Source organism: Peromyscus maniculatus, chromosome 19, assembly GCF_049852395.1.
Source record: "Peromyscus maniculatus bairdii isolate BWxNUB_F1_BW_parent chromosome 19, HU_Pman_BW_mat_3.1, whole genome shotgun sequence".
Classification (NCBI taxonomy): Eukaryota; Metazoa; Chordata; class Mammalia; order Rodentia; family Cricetidae; genus Peromyscus; species Peromyscus maniculatus.
The window spans coordinates 12,397,067-12,422,011 of NC_134870.1; the positions used below are offsets into that span (position 1 = coordinate 12,397,067).

General features: G+C 36.5%; 1 protein-coding gene across 1 annotated transcript in view; it reads right to left on the bottom strand.

Moving 5' to 3' along the window:
* Positions 1-24,945, bottom strand: part of Ccdc178 (coiled-coil domain containing 178) — a 348,053-nt gene that overhangs the window by 293,207 nt on the left and 29,901 nt on the right. Inside the window, exons 4-8 of the mRNA XM_042264107.2 lie at positions 21,270-21,329; positions 18,612-18,722; positions 12,362-12,501; positions 8,512-8,534; positions 1,339-1,418 (exon numbers count right to left, since the gene is read on the bottom strand). Coding sequence (XP_042120041.1) covers positions 1,339-1,418; positions 8,512-8,534; positions 12,362-12,501; positions 18,612-18,722; positions 21,270-21,329 — 414 coding nt within the window. The remainder of the gene's footprint in view (positions 1-1,338; positions 1,419-8,511; positions 8,535-12,361; positions 12,502-18,611; positions 18,723-21,269; positions 21,330-24,945) is intronic.

Here is a 24,945-nt window from a genome sequence, read left to right on the forward strand (position 1 = left end):
CATGTATCCTTAGACAAATTCATTGTAAGGGGTAAAAGGAACTTTCTCTGGTCTGCAGCTTTATCTGGTCTCTTTGAACCCATTGTTTACTTTCATCCTGGTGACAATTTGTGATCAAAAATCTCCCTCAATCTAAATAAAAAATGCACAAAGATACGCATGTCACTGATAATCAGAGTATTTTAATTTACTGGATTTACATGTGTTTTACCAAAACAGTTCATTCTGATTTTACAAATCACCTTTTACTCTCTCTTTAACAGCATGCAAATAAATATTCTGTATGTAAGTAATTTGCAGTGGCTCTGATCCATTGTCACACACACATCACTCTAATTGTCCCCCAAGTCAACTCTCTTAGTGTATATGTAAAAAATGACTTTCACTTTTTAATACAAACACTTTCAGCAAGTCATTATCCTCCTGGTATCATGGTGTGTCTTAGTCTTGTATGTGCATATTTCTGATGAATGTTATGCTAGATACATTTAGTGTGACTGTGGCCATTATTGACAAATGTTATGTTAAGTATTTTATTGTGACTGTGGCCATCAATGAGTTAATCTTTTTTCTCCACATATGTGATATGTGAACATTGAAGTTTTCATCTTCTCTGTAGACATTAATACAGAAAATAAATAATGAATAAAATCAGTTAAAACACAGCCTCAGAATAAATGATGCTTTGAACAAAACAAGACATTTTTCCTTTTCATAAAATGTCCAGAGTTCAATAGTTTTCTTCCAATGAAGGCATTTGTAAATTTTTGTGGCATGCATAGATGAGAAACAATATAATTTCAAGCATATATTTATATATGTTGCAATAATATTAATAATTTAAGCCAATATTTAAATTCTGCAACTTTTTTATTAGATTGTGGTGAATTCTGATAATATGGAAGCCACTGAACCACAGTTATTTAGATTTCAATGTAAATTAAAAGGAAATTTAAGAATTGAGTTTTTCAGTCTTACTGGCCAAATGCCAATTGGTCAGTAGCTCTCTGTGTTTAATAGCTGTCCACTGGAGAAACAGAGAGTCAATACCTTGATCACTACAGGAAGTTTTATCAATGATTTTTGTGTAACTAGTTCCTTGAGCTGTGTCCAAGTATCACTACACACTGACAACTTAGGCCAGTGTTGGGTACAGAAGTCATTAATAATAAATACTAGTTGAAGGCATGCTTCCTAGAATGGTAGAGCAGACTCTTTTCTCTATTCAATATCTTGAAAATGCATAAAATAATAATTGTGGATATTAAAACCATATTAAGTAAAAGCTCAGTGACTTGTCAGCAATTATACATCACTCAGTCTGAAAAGCAAACTTACCTGTTGCTTTTTCTGGGTGGACTGTTTTCTCTGAGGCAATGACATCCAAATCTTCTTTTTCATCTTTTGTGGTAGAAGACCTACACATACAAATGAGGAAGAAAGTATCAATTTGTAAAAAAAACAGATGCATTAAAAGTTAATTAAAATTTGGGGAAGCATTTGTGTGGAATATTAAATGCCATTTACATAGTGACCCTACTAAATAGTAGAATGATATAAGAAATACTATTACCTAGTATTATTTATACTTAAATTAATAGAAATTTTTAAAACAATTGAAAATGTCTTGAGCTTTCTTGAGAGGACATTAAAATAGTATTTTTATTTAGAAATTCATATTCTCTAGAACTTTTATAAGATGTGGCTTAATTTATAAATTGTGTGTTTATGCGTGCATGTGTGTGTGTGTGTGTGTGTGTGTGTGTGTGTTTGTGTGTGTGTGTACTCTGTACATCTGTGTAGGATGCTTGCCTCCAGAAGAGGACATTAGATCCCCTGGAGCTGGAGTTTATGGATGTGCCCTGACTGACGTGGGTGCTGGGAACTGAGCTAGGATTCTTTGCAAGAGTGTGCTCTGTAAACCATTGAGCTACTGCTCTGGTTCCAAGAGACAGGTTTGATCAAGGATCAATTAGATGAGATAATACTTTGTTTTCAGATTAGTAAATTCTTAGAAGCCAATATGAAGTACAAAGGGTAAAGGTTATAATTTCAGACTTAAAGTTAGCAAGATTCTAGAAAAGTAGCTAGATTACAAATGTTATATTCTTTATTAAAGCATTTTTTTCCTGAGGTTACATAGTTTGACTAATACATCATTTCTTATTATCAGTATTTCCTTAGTCTAATGCTAGGATCCTAAACTGAGTCTTCATATAATTTATAAAATTTTATATTTTCACTGATGAAAATTTTAACATAAATCAGCATCAACAGAAAGGTTGGTGTTTTTTAAGCTTTTCCTAAATCATTCATTTTTATTAAAGAGTCATTAAAATTGATGAAAGCTCTATGGTTACCAAATATCATTAAAGCTCATAAAAATAATTCATGTTCAGTTATTATCATGGAGACCACATGTAATATCATATTGTGGTAATATTTCAGCTTTTATAAAACTCACCATTAAATTTCACATCTTGCTCTGTTGCATCTAATTCCTCATATATCTTAATATCATGAATGTTTGCAGTGGTTGCATATTATTATATTTTAAATATATTTTTAAAGCCTGTTTTTTCATGAAATACATTCATTATCTTTTTTTGCTTTCGTTTTTATTTCAAAATATTTTTACTGAAAACCATAGTTTTTATTGCTTGATTTTTAAAATACTAAAATATAGCTGAGTGGCAGTGGTGATGGTGGTGGTGCATGCCTTTAATCCCAGCCCATATATATATGCTGTATATAATGTATGTAAATGTATATGAATATATGATGTTTGTCCATATTTTATTATTAGAACTTCATTTCTATTTATGGTATAAAAATATTTCATTGCATAGATAAACCACACTGTTTTAATTCACTGATAGATTTTTCTCCACCTCTTTTAGTTATTGTGAAGACTGGTGATTTGAACATTGGTATTTAAGTTTGAGCTTGAATGCCTGTTTCAAATACTTTGGGCATATACATTTTAGAGTGAAAATGCTTGGTTCTGGGGATAATTCAGGATTTCACTTCTTCAAGAACTAACAGGCTGATTTTAAGGATATGTACCATTTGTCACTGAAACCAGTATTGTACAAGGAATCTAGTGTGGAATGAAAGAGAACTTGGCTTGCATCTGAACTTAGGTCAAAGTCCTCAATTGTTATAAGTTAGTGTACACAAAAGTTCCTCAGGAATGTCTTCTATTGTTTAGGTATTGCTATTAGAATTCAATTTTTTAAATTAAATCTTTTTTTTTTCATTTTACATACCAGTGACAGTTTCTGCTCCCTCCCCTTCTCCCGTTCCCCCTGCCTTGCTTCCTCCACCCCATCCTCCATCCACTCCTCAGAGTGGGTAAGGCCTCCCTTGGGGAGTCAACAAAGTCTGGCACACCAAGCTGAGGCAGAACCAAGCCCCTCCCCCAGCCCCCTGTATCAAGACTGAGCAAGGCATCCCACCACAGGGAATGGGCTCCAAAAAGCCAGTTCATGCACCCAGGATAAGTGCTGGTCCCACTGCCAGGGGCCTCACAAACAGATCAAGCCACACAACTGTCACCCACATTCAGAGGGCCTAGTTTGGTTCTATGCAGGCTCCCCAGCTGTCAGTCCAGAGCCTGTGAGCTCCCATTAGCTTGGGTCATCTGTTGCTGTGGTTTTTCCCATCATGATCTTGATCCCCTTGCTCGTATGATCCCTCCTCCCTCTCTTCAAAACTGAACTCCAGGAGCTTGGCCCAGTGCTTGGCTGTGGATCTCTGCCTCTGCTTCCATCAGTTACTGAATGTATATTCTATGATGACAGTTAGGGTAGTTGCTAATCTGATTACAGGGGAAGGCCAGCTCAGGCACCCTCTCCACTATTGCTAGGAGTTTTAGCTGGGGTCATCCTGGTGGGTTTCTGAGAATTTCCGTAGGACCAGGTTTCTCCCTAACCCCATAATGACCCCCTCTATCAAGATATCTCTTTCAGTACTCTCCTTCTCCATCCCTCCCCCAACTCAGCCTTCTCCATTCCTCATGTTCCCTATCCCCCATCTCCTCCCTTATACCTGTCCTCCCAGTTTGCCCAGGAGATCTTAACTAGTTCCCTTCAGGAGTTATCAATCCATGCTTGTCCCTCTTCGGGCCATCCTTTTTACCTAGCTTCTCTGGGGTTGTCTGGTTATCTTATTACTTTGTGTCTAATGTCCACTTATGAGTGAATACATACCATTTCTGTCTTTCTGGGTCTGGATTACCTCACCCAGAATAATTTTTTCTAGTTCCATCCATTTGGCGACAAATTTCATGATGTCATTGGTTTTTTTTACTGCTGAGTAATACTCCATTGTGTAAATGTACCACATTTTCTTTATCCATTCTTCATTTAAGGGGCATCTAGGTTGTTTCCAGGTTCTGACTATTATGAATAATGCTGCTATGAACATAGTTGAACAAGTGTCCTTGTGGTATGGTTGAGAATCTTTTGGGTATATGCCTGAGAGTGGTGTTGCTGGGTCTTGAGATAGGTTGACTCCCAGTTTTCTGAGAAAATGCCATGCTGATTTCCAGAGTGCCAGTACAAGTTACACTCCCACCAGCAGAGGAGGAGTGTTTTCCTTACTTCACATCCTCTCCAACATACGTTGTCATCAATTGTTTTTTATCCTAGTCGTTCTGACAAGTGTAAGATGGTATCACAGAGTCATTTTGATTTGCACTTCCCTGATGGCTGAGGATATTGAGCAATTCCTTGAATGTCTTTTGTCCATTTGAGATTCTTCTGTTGAGAATTCTCTATTTAGATTGGTACCCCATTTTTAATTGAATTATTTGGTATTTTGATGTCTTGTTTCTTGAGTTCTTTATATGTTTTAGAGATCAGCCCGCTGTCAGATGTAGGGTTGGTGAAGATCTTTTCCCATTCTGTAGGCTGCCATTTTGTCTTATTTACTGTATCCTTTGCCTTACAGAAGCTTCTCACTTTCAGGAGGTCCCATTTATTAGATTTTACTCTCAGAGTCTGGTCTGTGCTACTGTTAGATTTTGGAAGTTGTCTCCTATGCCAATGCATTGAAGGCTACTTCCAACTTTCTCTCCTATCAAGTTCAGTGTAACTAGATTTGTGTTGTGGTCTTTGATCCATTTGGATTTGAGTTTTATGCATGGCATGAGATATGGATCTATTTGCATTCTTCTACATGTTAACATCCAGTTATGCCAGCACCATTTGTTGAAGATGCTTTCTTTTTTCCATTGTACAGTTTTGGGTTCTGTGTCAAAAATCAGATGTTCATAGGTATATGGATTAATGTCAGGGTCTTCAATTCAATTCCAATGATACACTTGTCTGTTTTTATGCCAATGCCAAGCTGTTTTTATTACCATAGCTCTATAGCAGACCTTGAAGTCAGGGATGGAGACATCTCTAGATATTCCTTTATTGTACAGGGTTGTTTGTGCTGTCATGGGTTTTTTGTTTTTCCATATGAAGTTGAGTATTGTTCTTTCAAGTTCCATAAAGAATTGTGCTGAGATTTTAATGGGGATTACATTGAATCTGTAGATTGCTTTTTGATAATATTGCCATTTTTACTATGTCAATCCTACCTATCCAAGAGCATGGGAGAATATTTCCATTTTCTGATATCTTCTTCAATTTATTTCTTCAAAGACTTAAAGTTCTTGTCATACAGGTCTTTCATTTGTTTGGTTAGAGTTATGCCAAGATATTTTATGTTATTCGTGGCTATTATAAAGGTTATGTCTCTCTGATTTCTTTCTCAGCCCATTTACCATTTGTCTATAGGAGTGCTACTGATTTTTCTGAGTTAATCTTGTACTCTGCCACATTACTGAAGGTGTTTGTCAGCTTTAGGAACTCCCTGGTAGCAGTTTGTCACCAGGAGCCAGAGTCCCTTGTGGTCAGACCTGAGCAAGGGCAGAGCACAGGTGGAGGGCTAAGTGAGCAGCTGGAGGGCCAATGCACAGGCCACTGTGTGGGAGTAGCCTCCAGAGAAAGATGCCCACAGGGCATACACCAGGGGGCCAGGGAGCAGGTGCCTCTGAGTTTGATTGCATTCTGGGGACATCAGAGTTCCTGCAGAGGCAGGACAGCATCTCCCCAGGCCAGAACAACAGTAGAGGTAGTGCTATGGACCCAGGAGAAACTGATCAGAGTTCAACAAGTCCCTGATCTATGGCTAGAGCAATATGTAATTAGGATCATTGTATTGCTGTGTGCTGGCTAAAGATTTTGTTGGCTGATACTATCCTCTTAATTCTTATATGTCAGTTCATATTTTCTTCCACTTCTGAGTCACCTCTGGTAGCTCATGTGGCTCTAGAAATTAACACAATCACTTGTTTTATCCATTCTACCACTATCAACTTTTGATTAAAATGTTTAATCTATTTTTATTTAAATCAACCACTCACAACAAAGGGTTTATTTCTACTATTATGCAACTCTTTTTTGTATTATTAATATTTTATTTCTCGATTCTCTATAACTCATATTTTATGACTTTTTTTTCATTTTTCTGATGTAATTTTAAGGAGGTTTTTTAGTCATTGTCTTGGAGGTGACACTTAACAGTTAACTTCATGAAACTTACATTTTAATGGAAAAAGTATTGCTATTTCACCAGTGGCAGTGTCACACTGGCCCAGTATGCTCTGCTACACTTTTGTCCTCCATCACGTTTTATCACCACAGTGACTCTATCTACTGTATGCTCAGTAACAAACAGCTGTAATTCTGAGCTTTATTCACTTGTCCTTTAAATAATGTAAGAAAGCAATTATGAGTCCAAGATAATGCTGACTTTTATATGTATCTTTGTAGTCTTTATTATTTTTCAGTATTTCTTAATATGGCCTTTGGTTAAACTGACTATTATCCTTTTGTTTCTGCCCAAAAGATCTCCTTAAATATTTCTCAGTGGACAGGTCTATTATTTAAAGACACTTATATGAGACTGAAGGAATCTTGGATGGCATAGGCTTGCTTGGGATTTTTTGAAAGTCTTCAGGCCTCCAAAGACTCCAGTAACAAGCTGACTATCAATCTGATTGAGGATTTTTTAATGTCTGTCTAATCTCTTATTCCTTGTTGCTTAATGATCTCTTTTTCCTGGGATTGAATTATATTGTTTGTGGTGGTATTGTGTTCCCCAAAATATTGTGTACCCTAATAAATTAATCTGAGGTCAGAGAACAGACAGCCACTAGATACAAAGGCTAGAAAATGGTGGCACTCACACCTTTAATCCTAGCATTCCAGAGATAGAAATCCCTCTGGATCTCTGTGAGTTCAAGGCCACATTGGAAACAGCCAGGCATGGTGACTCACGCCTTTAATCCCAGAAAGCAAGCCTTTAATCCCAGAGAGTGGTGGTAGAAAGCAGAAAGATATATAAGGCATGAGGATGAGAAACTAGAAGCATTTGGCTGGTTAAGCGTTTGGCTGGTTAAGCATTTAGGCTTTTAAGCAGCAGCTCCGCTGAGAGCCATTGGGATGAGGACACAGAACCAGCTGAGGAACTGGTGAGGTGAGATAGCTGTGGCTTGTTCTGTCTCTCTGACCTTCCAGCATTCACCCCAATAACTGGCCTTGGGTTTGATTTTATTAATAAGAACTTTTAAGATTCATGCTACAATTGTTGACTAATATATCTGTTGGTGTCAATCTCTTTGATTTTATCCTATTTGAACTGCCCTGAGCTTAATAAAGTGGAGGTCCATGTATTTATCCAAATTTTAGAAGCTTTTCAGAAAAAATGTCCATAAAATATTCCTCCTTCCCTCATTCCTTCCACTTCACACTTTTGTGTGTGACAGTAGCAGGGACTCACAGTGTGCTTGCTGTGTCCCTCAGAGGTTTGGGGCACCTTTGGTTTTCCTTGTTCACTTGCATTTCTTTTCCCAACCATTTTCTTCCCAGGCATTTTGATCAATCTGTGGCTTGCTCCAGTTGTTATGTGGTGCTTCAGGCAGCTGTGAGAGCATGGAATTACACCGCCTGGAAGCTCCCTAAGCACTGTGACAAGGATTAGTTGGGCAGGTCAAATCCTTCAAGTGAAAATAAAACCCCATTTCCTCTGGTACTGGGAATTCCCAGCACCAGGATGGGATGCTCTCCTCAGGGCCACCACCAATACAGGGGAATGGAAACCAGGCATGTAGATGGCCTTGATGGTCTAGCTTAATGAGCTGCTTCTTTAATGGTTTTCTCCTTGATTCATGTTAATTTTTGCTAGTAATTACAGATTTCTGACTATGTTCACTTTCTTGTGAGTACTCTATTCCATCCATCCATTCATTCATCCATCCATCCATCCATCCATTCATCCATCTATCCATCCATCCCTCTCTTCCCTACAACTCCTCCAGTTCCCCATATTTTAATATCTAACATGTGCAATACTGCTTTCAGTTTTCCATTCTTTCTGAAATAAAATTGGTGAACTTCAGATTACCATAAGTTCAACATTTTAGAGAAAAATAAAGGAATAATTTAAATTTCTTACCATTCTTCAAAAGAAGCTTCAAACTGTCAAAACAAAAGAGCTTAATAAAAATCAAAATTTAAACACCTCAAATAAAACAATTGGTGAATTTCACTTAAAATCTACTTAAATATTAACTTATAAAATTCAGTTCTTTGATTCAGATTAATTGGTCATATTATACTCTCTGTTATTTCATAAAATGTGTGTGTGTCTCATGCCTACTCCTTTTCATTATTACAAGATTTTTCATACTTTTAAAAAACTCCATGTCCATCTAAATCTCAACCATTCAAATGCTTCTTATCTCCAAAAGACTTGACACATAATAATAGATGCAGAGAGTCATTAAGTCTTAATATGCTACCAAGGGATGTTAAACACAAGACATATGAAAATATAAACTAAATTCAGATTTCAAAAACATGTGCATAACCAAGGGGTGATAAGAAGTTGGAGATATGGTAGGATACTTACTTTTACAATGGGAGATGCTGTGGGATGTCTTTCTGTATGCTGTGAACATGTGTTGCTGTGATTGTTTGATAAATACAGCTGCATTGGCCTATGATAAGGCAGCTTAGAGGCAGGTGAAAATGTAAGCAGATAGACAGGAAGAAAAAGAACAGGCAGGGGAGAAGCCATTCTGCCATCCAGAGAGCAGTATGTAATAGCACACAGGTGAAGCCACGGAACATGTGGTGACATATAGGTAAATAGAAATAGGCTGAGTTTAGTTATAAGTGCTAGCTAGCAAAAAAAAATGAGCCATAAGCCATGGCCATGCAGTTGTTAATTGATATAATACTCTGTATGCTTATTTGGGTCTGAGCGGCTATGGGACCAGGTGGGAAACAGGAAAACTTTAGACTACAGAGAGGAGAAAAGAATAAATATTTAAGTACAAGATTGTTATGTGCTTAACAAGAAGATGGTTGGATGCTCTGGTGCACAACTTTAATCCCAACACTAAGGAGGTAGAGGCAGGCAGATATCTGTGACTTCAAGGAGAGTCTGATACAAGTATCAAGTCCCAGACCAGCCAGGGGTACATAATAAGACTGTTTCAAAACAAAAACTAAACAAAAAAGTCTTTATTTCAAATGTGGACAGGAGTGACTTGACAAAATAAGAAAATTTTGAAGACCAGATGGTGAGAAGATGTAACTGACAGAATGAATCTTCACAGAAGAGATGAAGGAATCAATCCATCAAGGCTATGTGGATTCCAGCATAGATTTCTTTGACAATCAGAATAATATCAGAGTACCTTTAAAGACACCATTCGGGTTGACTTTGATCATTGTAAACTGAATTATTATAAAGTATTGAAAAGTTCCAGAATGCTCTTCTGTACTGGTTATCATTCCAGATGTAGATGTGGAACTGGGAGTCACCAAAGAGATTTGCAGTTGGCATTTTGTCATTTTAGAAGGATGGTAGAATAGACACATGTAGCTGTTCATATGCACTTTAAGAAGTGGATTAAGGCAAATGCAAATGATAAAGGGGAAACAATAGCTATGTCAGATTATGAAGATTCATAGGTTTTAAGTAAAATAAAAAAAAGCAGAATGAGAGAACTCTAAGTTTCAATGAGTTCTAGGGAGTCAATCAGTAAGTGTGAAGTTTCAGAGTTAAATAATATCTGAAATAATAGATGCAAAGTCAGTTTTTCCAGTTAGAATTGGGAGTACTTCAACATTCATGCTTTGTGACGTCTTAGTTGACAGGTTATCAGGGATAAATGTCACTGCACAATGTGGACAGGATGTGTGTAGCCATCACACACACCTGTCTTAGAGGCTGACCCTATAGAGACCAACTGTGAGATTTTAGGGAACATCAGCTTCAGAGGTCATTTTTCTCATTGATATTTGAGAATAATGACAGTTTTTGCATTGAAAGGTTCAGATAAGGATTCAATAGATCATTCATAGAAAGTGATTAATAAAAGGATAGGGATAACTTTATATCACTTTATTGTCAGTTTAATGGTAATAATGTTATTGTGTTTAGACATCATTAACTTAGTATTTCTTAGATGCTTCCTAAATATTTTTATGCCATATTTTAAAATCATGTTAGAAGCTTGATAGATTGTATTAAACAAAGAGAAAACTTTAAACTCAGTAGAGTTCATGCTGAACTAAGTAATACTGTAGCTTAGGCAGCCGAAGACAGTAATTTGGAAGGCAAAGATAATTATTCACTTGTATGTCAAGTTATCCAGGAAATATTTTCTATCGTTGTCATGGCCTCTACTCTGTGGAGAAATAAAATATACAGAAAACATAGCCTCCATTCTGAAGGTAGTTCTTCCAAGGTTGTCAGGGCTTGAGCTTAAAAAGTCCCTGACAGGCTGTGTGTTTGAATCCCCAGGTGATGGTGACTTTAGGAGGTGGGAGCTCTTTGAAGGAAGCAGACCTAGTCATACTTCCTGTTCAACCGAGATGTGAAGAGGTGATCAATGGTCCCAGCTGTACACTCCTAACGCTCTGGGGCTCCCTGCCACCTTGCCTATGCTGCTATCATAAAGTAAAGTCCTCAAAGTGTGAGCCAGGGGAAATCTTCCAGTGTTAACTTTTTTGGTCAGGTATTCTGTCACATGATGACAACCAATAGTCTTTTGGTTGAACAAGATGCTGAAATACTTTAAATTACAATTTACCATGGGTCACTGCACAAGAACGTACAACAGTAGTCTGTGCCTTGAAGAGACACAGTACAGTGAAATGTGTGGTGTGGCTTGAATTAGGAGTTCAATAAATATTACCTATAGTAATAGTTACAGTATATTTTTTACAATTTTTAAATAATATGGATAATTAAGAATTAGAATGTACATGGAATGGTTAGCACAACCCAACAATAAATGTTCTGTTCTGTTGCTTAAAATGCTATTCCAGACCCAGAAACCCATCAGCTATGTGACTATATTAAGTTATATTCTGATTTGGAGAGATGTTTCAGCAAAAGGGATGCTGCCATAGAATAATATTGAACATTGTTATTCAATAACAATGAATATTATTATTCATAGTAATAGATCATGTGTGTGCACTGGGCTCCTTCCTACTATGGTACTTGATCTAACATACTGCCAGGGTCTCATCACCCCATAACTAAGTTCACACAACATGTCTATTCAAATGTTGTGGCTTAACCATTGAACTAATGCCTCTCAAAAGAGATTACTTCCTTGAACAGAACATTCTCTTGGTCAAATCCGGGGACTATAATAAAGGAATAGAAAAGACATCTATGTATCATTTCCACTCCTCTGCTTAAACAATGTGTGTTAGTTGTTCAGGATGTCATATTAGTAAGAGGTAGGAGAAAATTTTGATTTTTCAGTAAGTTATTCTTAAGTCAAATGATTTCAATTTACAGAGAGTTCAATATGAAATTCTCTCTAGAATAACAAAGACAAAATTTGACAGGTTAACATGACCAAGAAAGAACCATTATATCTTTATCAACAAACATAGTATATTTATTTAGCAATAAGATTACTCATTTAAAAGGGCATATTGTCCTTTTAGACTACAAATTTACTTATCATTTAATTGGTTTAGTGACTCCCCATTCCAGGATGAGAATTATATTTGACTTTTAGTCATGTTGGCTTATGGAAATGACAGCTTAACCTGACAGTTTATGTTAAAGAGCAAATGGGAAAAAATCTATTTAATGAGGTCCTTGCACCCTCTAGTGTGGGAATATCAAAAACGTGTCTAGACTAGTAAACTAATCATCAGCTAAAATTCTGAGTTTTACAGAAATTATCAAAATAATCTCCTATTGTCCTTAAACAATAACTCCTTGATATGTGTAGAATTTATCCCCCAAAGTTAAGTAGGTCACCTACTTGTTTCAAATGCTCCTGTATTTTGGATTCCACCTCCTCAATGTGGGCAATCATTTTGCTGACACATGGTGTAGGGATGTTTACCAAAGAACAGCTATGTCGTCGACTTGGATAGCTGAAGTAGATGCCCTTGTTCACCTCTAAATGGTAACAGATATCAGGAGAAGTCAGGCAGTAGGTATAAAACAGGGCGTTTTGACACTCAGGATGTGCAAAAATATTCTGCTATATTTGTCTTAGTACTCTATACTCTAACAGAGATGTCAAAAATACTAAATAAAAATTCAAACTTTAAAAGTTCAAATAATGTAATCTCTTAGGCTAAGTGTATAATATAGTGAATTGAAGTGAACCAGATAAGCTCACATGAAATGAGAGAAGCCTCAGCAACATGAGGATCTGGGTTTGGACATCCAGAACCCATCTAAATATTTGGTTAAGTATGACACCTGCCTGGAAACCCAGAACTGGGAAGACAGATTTGGAAGAGCTGGAGAAACAAACTTCCTAGCTAGATGGGCTGGATTCTGTGACCTGTGGGTTCAGAGAGGGACCCAGCCTCAAGGAATGTGGTGGAGAATGAGCAAAGAAGGCTCCTGGTATCAACCCTGGCCCTCCACACTCAAGCATGTACATGTGCATGCCCACATATACATGAATACACAAAAGAAGTTAATGTAATCCATAGCATTGTCAACTAAACATTGAAATAAGAAGTTTAAAATGACAGACACAAAGTTTATCCATCCTTAAACTCAACCCCAAATCACTTTTAAAAATGACCTTGAAACGCATACTTAGTTTGCCCTTCACAGAGAGCATGTAATTAATTACATCTTCCCATGTAACTAATGCCCCTCCTCATGCACTGAAGAAGTTCCTCCTGGAACCTAGCATGAGTTTCTCCTGTGGGAAAGATAAATAAATAAAAGCATGTCTCCTTTCTCATAATAACCTCATTTTCTAGCTTCCACTTCTGAAAATTGGAGTCTCCTGTAAAGAATGATTGATGTTATCACCGCATCATTCAGGATGGACTCATCATAAAACCCACACTCTTGATGTGCCTCAGTGATTCTAAGTCAGCCATGTTCCAACAGGTTGAAGGTTGCAGAAATGCAGCAAAGATGTCTATGAAGTCCTCTCACTCCGAGGATCCCACAGGATGTGTGATGGTAACAATCACTAAACTTGCACAGGAGACACATGGCACATTTTTAATTTCAATGAGAGCCGTGTGATGTCTCCATATCAGTTCACCTTGAGGAACAAGGAAGTAATGCCAATGTTGTTGCCTTTTGTTTTAATGCCATCAGGTAGAGCTGGTAATTATTCTCAGTATCTTTGTTTCATCTTCCGTCTTCACAATGTTTTTATTTATTCATTTATAGCATACAAAATAATGGATTTCATGGTTACTTCATGTATTATTGTGATAAATTCATATTCATTTCCTTCTTACTATCTCTTGTCCTCTTTTATCTTCTATTGGTCCTCTTTCTACCCCCAAACACACCATTTACCCACATACACTTTAATGTAGATTAAGTACATGAGAAGAAGCATGTGATATTAGTCTTTTAAATATCTTCAACAGAATCTTATAATATCCTCTTCCCATGAGTGTAACCTCTATAAAAAAGATGCATCTGTCTGTTTATACATAAAAGTATTCATTCTACACAGTGTATTTGAGTATGTGTGTATATTACTGCAGTTTTGTGCTTCACACTGGCTAGTATTTTTGAGCCTAGAAAGTGTATTGCAGACATAAGTCCAAGCTAAGCACCTCTGACACCACATTTCATTTAATATTCGCATCCATGTTATGAAGCCAGATTGCTGTCTTAACTTTATAGATGACTCAGACTTAGAGAAGATGCACAACTTCAGTCCAGACAGCTGGGAGGTGGGAGAGCTGAGTTTGAACTATATTTGCCTACCTATGAGCAATACCATGAGGGATGTTCTAATATGTTTAGATTTTCATAATAAAAAGAGTAGCAATCCTAAATTATATTTTTCTGGACATTTCAAACATCTCACATATTGCTTGTTTTTGAATATTTGGATGTTCTTTCATGATTGTCAGTGCCGCTATTATGGTGTGTTTTAGTTGGCTTTGAACATAGATAGATACTCTGGTTATTTTGTGTGTGGTATGGCCCATGTTTCCTTTTTAATTCATGTGCAGACACATATGCTCATCTCTGTGATAGTCAAAGGACCAAAGAACAAGCTGATAAAAATTTAAAAGGACATATTGATCTCTTATGCAAACATCTTGTTAAAGACATGTTGCCCTTTGTAGAAGTGAGGAGGTTTTGATAGACAGTTAGCAAGCAGGCAGTTGCTATTATAGTCAAAACACTTGATTTGCCTCATTCAGTTCCAGGCAAATGAGGATCAGAACGACTCATTCCAAGTACTACTTGACTGTGCCGTACTCAGCCTCATTTTGTGAACAGTAATCAATTTCTTTTACATTCTGATGAAGGGGGATTAAGATTTCAATATAATTAAGTAAGGGAAATAAAATAGTATGGTATTAAATTGTTGCCAAAATTTGAAAAGACATGAATATCATCATATGCAGGACAGGACAGACCCAGAATTTGGTTCTTATGGCTGTTTTTAATCTAATATGTGCATGACAGACTTTAAAGCTTTCTACTTCCTTTGTGTTCTCTAGTGTTTAAGAGGCACTATGCTACAATCCACGGATCTCTGAGCTCCACACAGGTCCACGTCTATCTGTTTACTCTGCCTGTGCATTTGTTAGAATCTAACCCTTCTCCAGATATCAGCTCTCTCAATGGTGAATAATTTGACTAGTAAGATTTTTTCCCCACTTAATATTCCTAAGTAAAATAACTTCATAAATTTAATCCAGTATAAACTGATGTTTCTCCATTTTATTAAGACTATGGAGACTTGGTCAAGATTCTAGGGAGGTAAGCTCAGGCCATGTTCTCACTGATTATGAACATATGTCCAACTTCATCTGTTTGTTCTTTGTCTGTATTGAGACACACTTTTGGTATGTATTTCACATTAGATTGAATTGAAGATGATCCTCAAATCTCAACTCCTTGACTATAATTTTAGGCATACCCACCACCCTTGACCCTAACTCTTCTATGGAGAACAAGTAATCAGTCATACTTTGGGTGGGGGGCAGATAAAAACATCCTATGCTGAGAGCAGAGCCACATCTATATTGAACCTTCTCAGACTGGGGCACTGGGCACAGTGCAGAACAATATACCCAACATTCAGAGCTGGAGCTGACTAAGGACTGAACTCTAACCTCATCCCACATACAGATGCCCCATCCCTGTTGACTCATCCTGGTCCCCTGTTTGCTCATTAAAATCTAAAGTTTCAAAACAGTATTTCTTCATTCAAGTAACCACAGATCTTTCAGTGACTTGGCCTAAATACTTCCCTAGAGCTCTTACTCAGTACTGAATTTCTTATCACTTGTGGGTTTTTTTCTCAAGTGAGTAGTTTATGGCAGCACCTACAGTATTCTCATGTATACCTGGTCTCTCCTTCAAATTATGACTTCTGTAGACATAGTAGGATCAATTTCTTCCCTTGAGGGATTCTTGGAGTGTGCTGGTTATACTTTTTGTCAGAAGTGATCAAGTCACATTTTCCTCGGTTACATCCATCTGTTTCCCTATTTATCTTCCCCACAAATTTATTGTTACACTTATTTTCAGTGGTAATTAATGGGATTTACACACACACACAAACACACATTTATCAAAAGTTATTAACCCAAATACATAAAAGGACCAGATTTTATGATATGTAATCTTATCTTGATAAATATGACTTCTAAAACCAATCACTATTTGTATTCTAGTGACAGAACTCAATAAAATAATTGTATTATTTTCCTTCTTTTTGAACCCACTCAACTCTACAAAGGATTATAGAAAACTATTCCTTGAAGTGGGACTGGTGAGAAACTCAGAGGTTAAAGGTGCTTGGTGCCTAGCCTGATGACCTGAATTTGCTCCTTGGGACACACATGGAGGAAGGGGCTAATCTGATGCCATAAAGTTGTTCTCTTATCTCCACCTACATGCTATGGCTTGTATCTCCTGTCTAGAGAGAGAGAGAGGGGAGGGAGGAGGAGGGGGAGAGGGAGAGGGAGAGGGAGGGAGAGGGAGAGGGAGAGGGAGAGAAACTAAATAAATACATATAAAAAGGTGGAAATATTCTCTTTAATAACTTTCCCAAATGTATTTTCCATTTTCCATAAATAAAAAGTTGATAGTGATTAACTCCATTCTAAGATAACAATTTCTGGGTTTTTTGCCCTTTGTCTCTTTCTTATCTGTCTGGTTTTTAAAGTTAGCTTTCCTGGGTGGTGGTGGCGCACGCCTTTAATCCCAGCACTCGGGAGGAAGAAACAGGTGGATTTCTGTGAGTTCGAGGCCAGCCTGGGCTACAGAGTGAGTTCCAGGAAAGGCACAAAGCTACACAGACAAACCCTGTCTTGAAAAACAAATCAAAAAACAAACAAACAAAAAAACGTTTGCTTTTCAGGAAAGCCTGCTAGAGGTAGACTTGATGGCTCCAACCTCATTTGTAAATTCTGTGTCTATAAAATTAACTCCTTTCCTTCTACTCACAACCAACTTCTAAAACAACTGAGTCATCTTTGAATCCACCTCCCTGCCCTTTTGAGACAGGGCTGCATTTGTATCTCAGGATGATCTTAAAGTCACAGCAATCCACCTGCCTCAGCTTCTCAAGTGCAAAGGTGGGTACCTGCAAATTCCTCATTTCTCACTCAACTCATGTCTATCTAGTCTGTTCCTATAAAGACCGGTCCAACAATGGATCTTAAATTCTTTGTAGTATTTATGGAATCCTACACTCCCCTCGTGATATCTACACGATGTCTGTCATATTCCGTAATCCTTCTTAGATCCTTCCTTCATTCTTCCTAGGTCAATGATTCTATAAGCCTTTAGCAAGATAATAAGTCATCAGTTTGCACATGGTGTCCAATAGTTATATTTTAATCTGCTCAGACATTACAGAAAAAAGCTTTGACCATGTGACATCAGAAAAAAAAAAAGACCTGAGAAATAAGTTCATATTTGAGGCCTAAACTCTAACTCTTCCTTTATGGCGGCTTGGTCATTTCCCACTTTATTTGAACCAACTGACTTCCCATGTTTGGATCCAGCCTGTCCTGTGCTTTCAGTGACATTCTGTTCTGCTTGCAAAAAGTCAACTCCTCACTTTTAACAGGTAGCTTTATTCATTAATATTCCACTCAGCTCTCTTCTTATCTTTTAATGTTTATCTTAATGCCTGGAGACTACATAAACTGGCCTTATGCAAAGCACTGAAGATACTTCTTGTCTGTGATATTTGCTTGGTGTCTGTTGTCATGGGTCATTTTGCTAATTATCTATTTAGCTGTTATTTCTGTCAAAGAATAAAGTTGTGTGTACACTCACATTTTATTTGGCATGCAAGGTTATACACATCTTGCAAGGGTCATTTATTAAATGTCTCTGAACACTAATAAAAGACAGAGAGTTGAAGTGTCTTGAATTAATTGGTTCATAAATCATACATTTTATATTTGGAAAAAACTTTCCAAAACTAATTTTTATCTAAAACTGATTACAGGTAATAAACTCTAAACCAAGATCATAAAATTATATTTAAGATTTGCATTGGACAGAAAGAAATGAAAAGACCACAATGGTAACATATTTACATTTTATTGTGTTAATCTGCAAATCCCCAGAGCAGAAGTTTCCCAAAACCAAGATTAAAATACATCCATCCTCTTACCTATTTTCATGTCTTTCCATACACAATATTAAAACTCTTTTAGAGATGAAGCACAGATTCTTACTACTAGACAATGTTTGAATGCTAGATTTTGCTGACACAAGGAGTTAGTCTCTTGATTCTCTTCTAAAAGCCTCTGACCAGCCAGCCAACTGTCTACTTATGAGCATTGTTCAGAAGTGGCACACATTCATTCATTTCTGAAATTATATAATAAATCTCACAATCTAGGCTAGTTATTAGCGATTCATGATTGGCAAACTATATAACAATATTGCATTCTTCTTAACTACCATGCTAGATAAATATGCATTCGTCACATTTATTTCTTAATAAAACACAGTGGTGACGTCACAAGAGTGAGTGAACACAAACAAACACTGTGAAGTTTGCTGTAGGGTTTATATTCAGCCCTCACCTTCTGTATTTGTTGTTTTGCTTTCATAATGACGTTCACCCGCTTTCTTGGAGCCCGGCGACCCTTTCTTGGAGCTGCTGAATACTGCCAACTCTTGCAATCTGACATTTTCTTTAGAAAACAAATAGAATTATTTCACTGTGCTGTTTATACACAATTCAAAACAAATGACACAATACCAAAAAGGCTAAAAAGCTACATTGCAAAGCTGCTGTCCTTGAAAATAACTACACTATAAATATTAAGGGACACGGTAGGGATTTCTCAGATATTTTCACTATATTATACAATTGGGCTAAAATCTTTTAAATAAAAGGAATTCATCAAAACAGGAAGATGTTTAAAAGAAAATGTGAAGAAACCAGCTCAACCCACACTATTCCCCAAAAATAGCAAGTGTACTTTGGGGCACTTTTTAAAAATAGAAATTACATGTGTGTGTATATATATATATTATATATATAATTAAGAAATAAATATTTTTGGATGTGAATGAAATTTCTATATCAAGAAATTATTAAGTTGGACCACCTTTGGAAAAAGGAAATGTAGAGAAGGGGAACCTTATATGTCACTTTAGAATCTCCAAAGTATTTGAAAATTCTCACAGATAATAACACATTGTTTGTTTAAGAACATATTATAAAATTAAGTACATCTGCAGTATAAGCAACTGCAATCTCCAGATTTTACTCAGGATAATTAGATTATCATCTCAGGACATCGATGCTAGCCTTATTCGCAGAATGTAAGCTGGGGGAGGGGGTAACTGCAAGAAAAATAAATGGAAAAGAATTCTATACACTTTCCATGGTACAATGCTAAGCATTGAGAAAGAACAAGTGAATTTATCTCAAAATTAGTGAGTCTAGGGACTGTACTGAAGAAAGGAAACAACAGAAAACACTGTGAGGATTTTATGATTCCATGGCTAGGAAATTTCAGAAAAGATAAATCCAAGCCAACTCTGGTACACACTTGTAATCCCAGAACTTGGGAAGCTGAGGGAGGAGAACCACTAGCCCGAGTAAAAGATGGGCCTCATCAGCTGTTTCACATTTCACCCCAGAGTCCAAGGCCTGGAGAAAGGAGAGAGAGGAAGTAGGTGAAGAAATATGGGAGGCTGAAGGAGGAAAAAAAGTCTGGAGTTTGGCTCAAGCAGTGGTCTCTCAGTTACTTATCTGGGTCTAAATATGACCAGAACAAGTATTCCAAAAAGAAGAAAAAGGAGAAGGAAAAGCAGCTACACAATGAGACTTGGTCTGAAAAACTCAAACTGGAAACAAAGCAAGATAAAACTCGAGCATAATATAATAGATACCAAAATAAAATAGCTTATTGCGGGGTGGGGGGTGGGGGTGGGACTCATGTAGAGGTTGAAATATTTCCTATGTGAACTGGAATAATGGTTTCATGCATGTATATGGTTACCAAAATGCATTCAATTATAAATACAAGATTTGCTCCACTGTTTATAAATTATAAAATAAAACTTCATTTAAAGATATTCAAATATTCTGATAGACTGTATAAATTCTGAAACACATTAGTATGTAATTGTAACTTATGAAAATATTTTTATGCTAATATGCTATAATATAATAATATTATAATATGCTAACATGTATGAAATAGATTATGACATTTCTCTTATTAATCTTTACAGTAATGCATATTCTAAATTTATACTAAGTATTGCCAAATCTGCATAAAATGATTTAACACTAAAAGTTATGTGACAGTATTACCCAAACAATAGCAGAATCTACAAAAGTAGCTTAAATTAATTCCAAAGGAATAGCCAAGTAATGAAGAAATGATGCAGAAAACAATTATTAAAAAGCAAACTTGATGTGGCTTAACCATCTATAAATGTAAAACTTGAGAGAGAGAGATGGCTCAGCAGTTAAGAGCACTGGCTGCTCTTGCTGAGAACCAGGACTTGGCTCCAAACACACACACTGTGACAACCAGCCACCTGTAACTCCACTTCCTTGAGATCAGATGCCCTCTTTAGGTCCCCACAGGCATGGCACATATGTGGTACATATACATAAATGCAAGCAAACTCCACACACATAAAATAAAATAAATAAATCCTTTAAAAATCTGTAACTTAAGTTTAAAAATATTTTGAGTCATTTCATGATTGAATGTATAATCAGTAATGAAGAAACAGTATTGTTTTAATAATAATAAATTATAATAAAATAATATTTATATAATATAAATATTATAGGTAATACTAAAAGTATTAAATTTGGTAATAATGAGGCTCAATAAAATAACTTCTTACTAGTAAAACTAATATATTTCTTATTATAATGAGAAATTTAAAGAAATAAAAGGAAAGCATTTAAGTCATCACTTATCGAAGACATATAATTTCCCAGTAAATATGTGGTATTTTATCATAGTCATTTTTGGAGAACATTCATATTGATATAACAGTTACTCTGTAAGTACACATTACACACAATAACAAAGGAAATGACATACATCATATCACCATCGATGAGCTCTTTTAGAAGAATTGACTCACTTATCAAACATTATAAGCATAAGAATACCTGAAATATTTTTCACTTTTACAATGGTTTAAAAGACAACAATTAAATGACAGGAAAAATAAAGATGCAAATTGTACACTTGTGATACCTGCAATTGTTACTGCCCTTGCCTTGTCGCTGAGAGCCTTTATCTCCAGACATGATTTACCTATGAAATGTAAGACAAAATAAAGTATTAGCTTTAAGGGTCAATTATCATGACCCAAAGTACCAATGGTAAGGATTGCACTAAGGGGCAGGGAATGTACCAGAAAAAGGAAATCTAGGCTAAACATTTGAGAGAGATGAGATTCACCACCATGGTCTATCCTGAGCAGAGAGGAGTACTGGAGCAAAGCAGATCCTATAAAGAGGGCCAGGGAGCACACAGGACTCAGACCACCCTAATGAACGTCTCCTTTCCCCCATTTAACTCCACATGGGTTTCCAGCTTAGGGTATGTGCTGCCCACATCTGCAGAGCTGCTCTTTTTAGTAAACTGTCTGGAAATGCCATCTCTCTCTCACACACACACACACACACACACACACAGATAGGCTTTACTTATCTCCCAGGAGCTCCTCAGACAATAAAGTTGATAGTCAAGATTCACCATCACACCGAACCAAGATTCACTGCATGTCAACACACAGTGCTTATGAATGAAGTCCTCAAAAACTAAAATTAAAAGATTCACAATTTTGCTGAATCAATAAATATGTCCAATAAAGCTGCCCTTCAAGTCTGTGTGCAACAGCAAAATCCCATGAGCCTTTGAGAGCTGTTAAAAATTATTTCTATCATCCATCCCTGCTGAAGGCAATCAGATACAGTCATCATAGAGTAAAAATCACTGGACATTTTGACACAAACATTGCCAAATTAGTTTTGAATGTGTTAGCTTTTGGACTACCTATAAATCACATGAAAATTAAATAGAATAATGGACTTACATGCTTGTGCTCTAATAGGCACTTTCAGCTGTACTATTGTAAAAATGATGGTGTTAGTAACAAATGTGGAAAGTATACCTTGTAAGTCAGAGCTTGTAATAAAGTGGCAATTCCTCTATGTTAGGTGTTAAAAAGATGTAATGGAAAGGCTAGCAAAACTCCCAAGCTAATGTTGGTATTGCTTATAATGTGGATCAAACACAAAACTTCTAAGTAAGAGGAAAAGTATCCATTACTCTCTGAGCAACTAAGGTAATTGTTGTACATGTATATGTATATGTATGTATATGTGTGTTTAAATATAAAATATAATGAAAATAGAACACACTAGACTGTTTTATAATAATTATAAATGTGCTTAGATCACAGGCAGTAGATTTTCTGTTTAAACAATAAAGTGAAATTTAACCATAGGTTTTATAGAGCATATAAAATGATTCAGTAAGTTTAAAAGTGAGTGATGAGAGAATATATACTCAACAAACTAAATATGTAGAATATGACTTTCATATCTGATAATGTAGAATTAATAAATTTTCATAAAATTGTGCTATATAAAACAATATATAAAATTACTATAATATTACATAAAATAAAATTATTGTACTGACTTACATGGTCCAACAAAATAGAACCAACTTCGAGGGATGAAAGGAAAAACAAGAAGGGGTCTACCAATAGGAAGGCAAATAAACATGTTTCATCTAATCAGGGTGCCAGGGACAAGAAGTACTAAGCATGTACACTGGATCTCAGTCACATAATCTATGACACAGATCTGACAGATAATGACCAAATTGTTTCAAAGCATCAAAGAATGACTCTGCATCCATTTGCATTTAAAAGATTACTGCAGATCTAAAATCCATATTCTCCCTTGGGAGAGGCTCTGGTGCAGGAGACCAGGGTGAATGTGAAAACATGCACCTCATACACATTTCAGAACATACCATCTAGCATTTGTTGGCAGGGGCTTCTTAACTGAGAAAGGTTATAGCAAAATATTTCTAACTACTAGGTTTATATCCATAAAAGTCATGGAACCTCTGTACTCACAGAGTATGTCTTAATGAAAAACATCATCCTGACTATAAAACCAACTTGACAAAAATCAACAGGCAACTTCCTACTCGACTCCATCTATTGTAGTGTTGTTTTTCTTTCTTTTCATTTTTGCTTCAGGGCTGGATGCCAAACTCAAAGTCTTCCACGTGCTAAGCAACCCCCAGCCCTAAGACCCACACCTTAAAAAGTTTCTATATCTTCTTTTGTTTTCTTTTTTTAGGGGGAAGGGGGGTTAGAGACAAGGTTTCTCTGTGTAGCTTTGGAGGCTGTCCTGGACCTCACTCTGTAGCCCAGGCTGGCCTCAAACTCATGAAGATCTGCCTGCCTCTGCCTCCTGAGTGCTGGGATTAAAGGCATGCACCACTCCTCCCCACCCCCCGCCCCCAACTGTTTTTATATATTCTAATAGCAGCAAAGTAAGAACATTCCAGATGCAAACTATAGTGTGATCACAGCCTCATAAAACTTTCATTGTGTATTATGATATATATACCATATTAAAAATTAATAAGTATGAATAAATATTCATTATTCATATTTTAACTAATATAGATGTGATAGTACTGTGAAATGCAATTTTGTGTTTGCCTTGAAACTTAAAATGCTTACTTTTTTAAAAATGTACTTTGAGTATAAAATCAAAATTAATTGTATTATATTGTCCCAAATAATATATAAATATGACTCAGATGAAAATATTGTTAGCATGTCTAAAATGATGCAACTACAACAATTTGCAAAGTCTGGGATTTCTTCAATTATTTATCTCAACTGAGGGCAGGGAATAACTACCCAAGGTGCTGTTTATTTTTAGTATGATGAGTACTTTGATTTGATCACAGTTGTTTCATCACGACTGACTGAACGTGAGAGAAAGAGTTGCTCAGGTTGTTCATGCAAACATTGTGCTGAACAGTGCCCTAGAAAGATGTTACACTGTGTTCCTGTGATCTTTACGACAAATGACAAACCTCTTTAAGAGCTTGGTATATTTAGGTTCCATATATCTTCATGAAAGATGGCTTTGCACCTGAAATCCTGATGTCTGCCAAGATATAAGTGGGAACAATGAAGTCTGCTAAGTTCCCAAGGCTTAGCAGAGCAGGGACGTCTTGGAACCATGCTTAAAGAAGTTCAACGATTGACTGGTGTACACAGAAAATACAGAGTTTAGGCATGGTATGACGCCAAAGATATTGGGGTTAATACTTGAGTCCGATTTCACTCATGTCCATCTACAAATTTACTCCCTAATAGAACAATGGTTCTGATCTATTTCTATTGGTCATGGAAATGAAATAATGCTAATCTATGGATAATGCTATAAAAGTCAACACAACTTTTAGGACTTTTTTTTTTGGTTTTTCGAGACAGGGTTTCTCTGTGTAGCTTTGCGCCTTTCCTGGGACTCACTTGGTAGCCCAGGCTGGCCTCGAACTCACAGAGATCCGCCTGGCTCTGCCTCCCGAGTGCTGGGATTAAAGGTGTGCACCACCACCGCCCGGCTACTTTTAGGACTTTAAAATAGTCACTCAACAACTAGCTACCTGGCAGGAGGAAAAATATTGTGAATCAAAATCAGTTTGTATTTCATTAGTACCACAATGGTGTCTCTCAAGCTACAGGGGAGATTTGTTGATGGGCATGAGCCAGGAAGAGCTGACTCAGGCATACTATGGCATTGCTTAGTATGTCCCTTGGTAGGAAGGTGTCCCTCGGTAGGAGACATCACAGAGCAAAGAGAGGAGAAAATACAGGCAGGGAGTA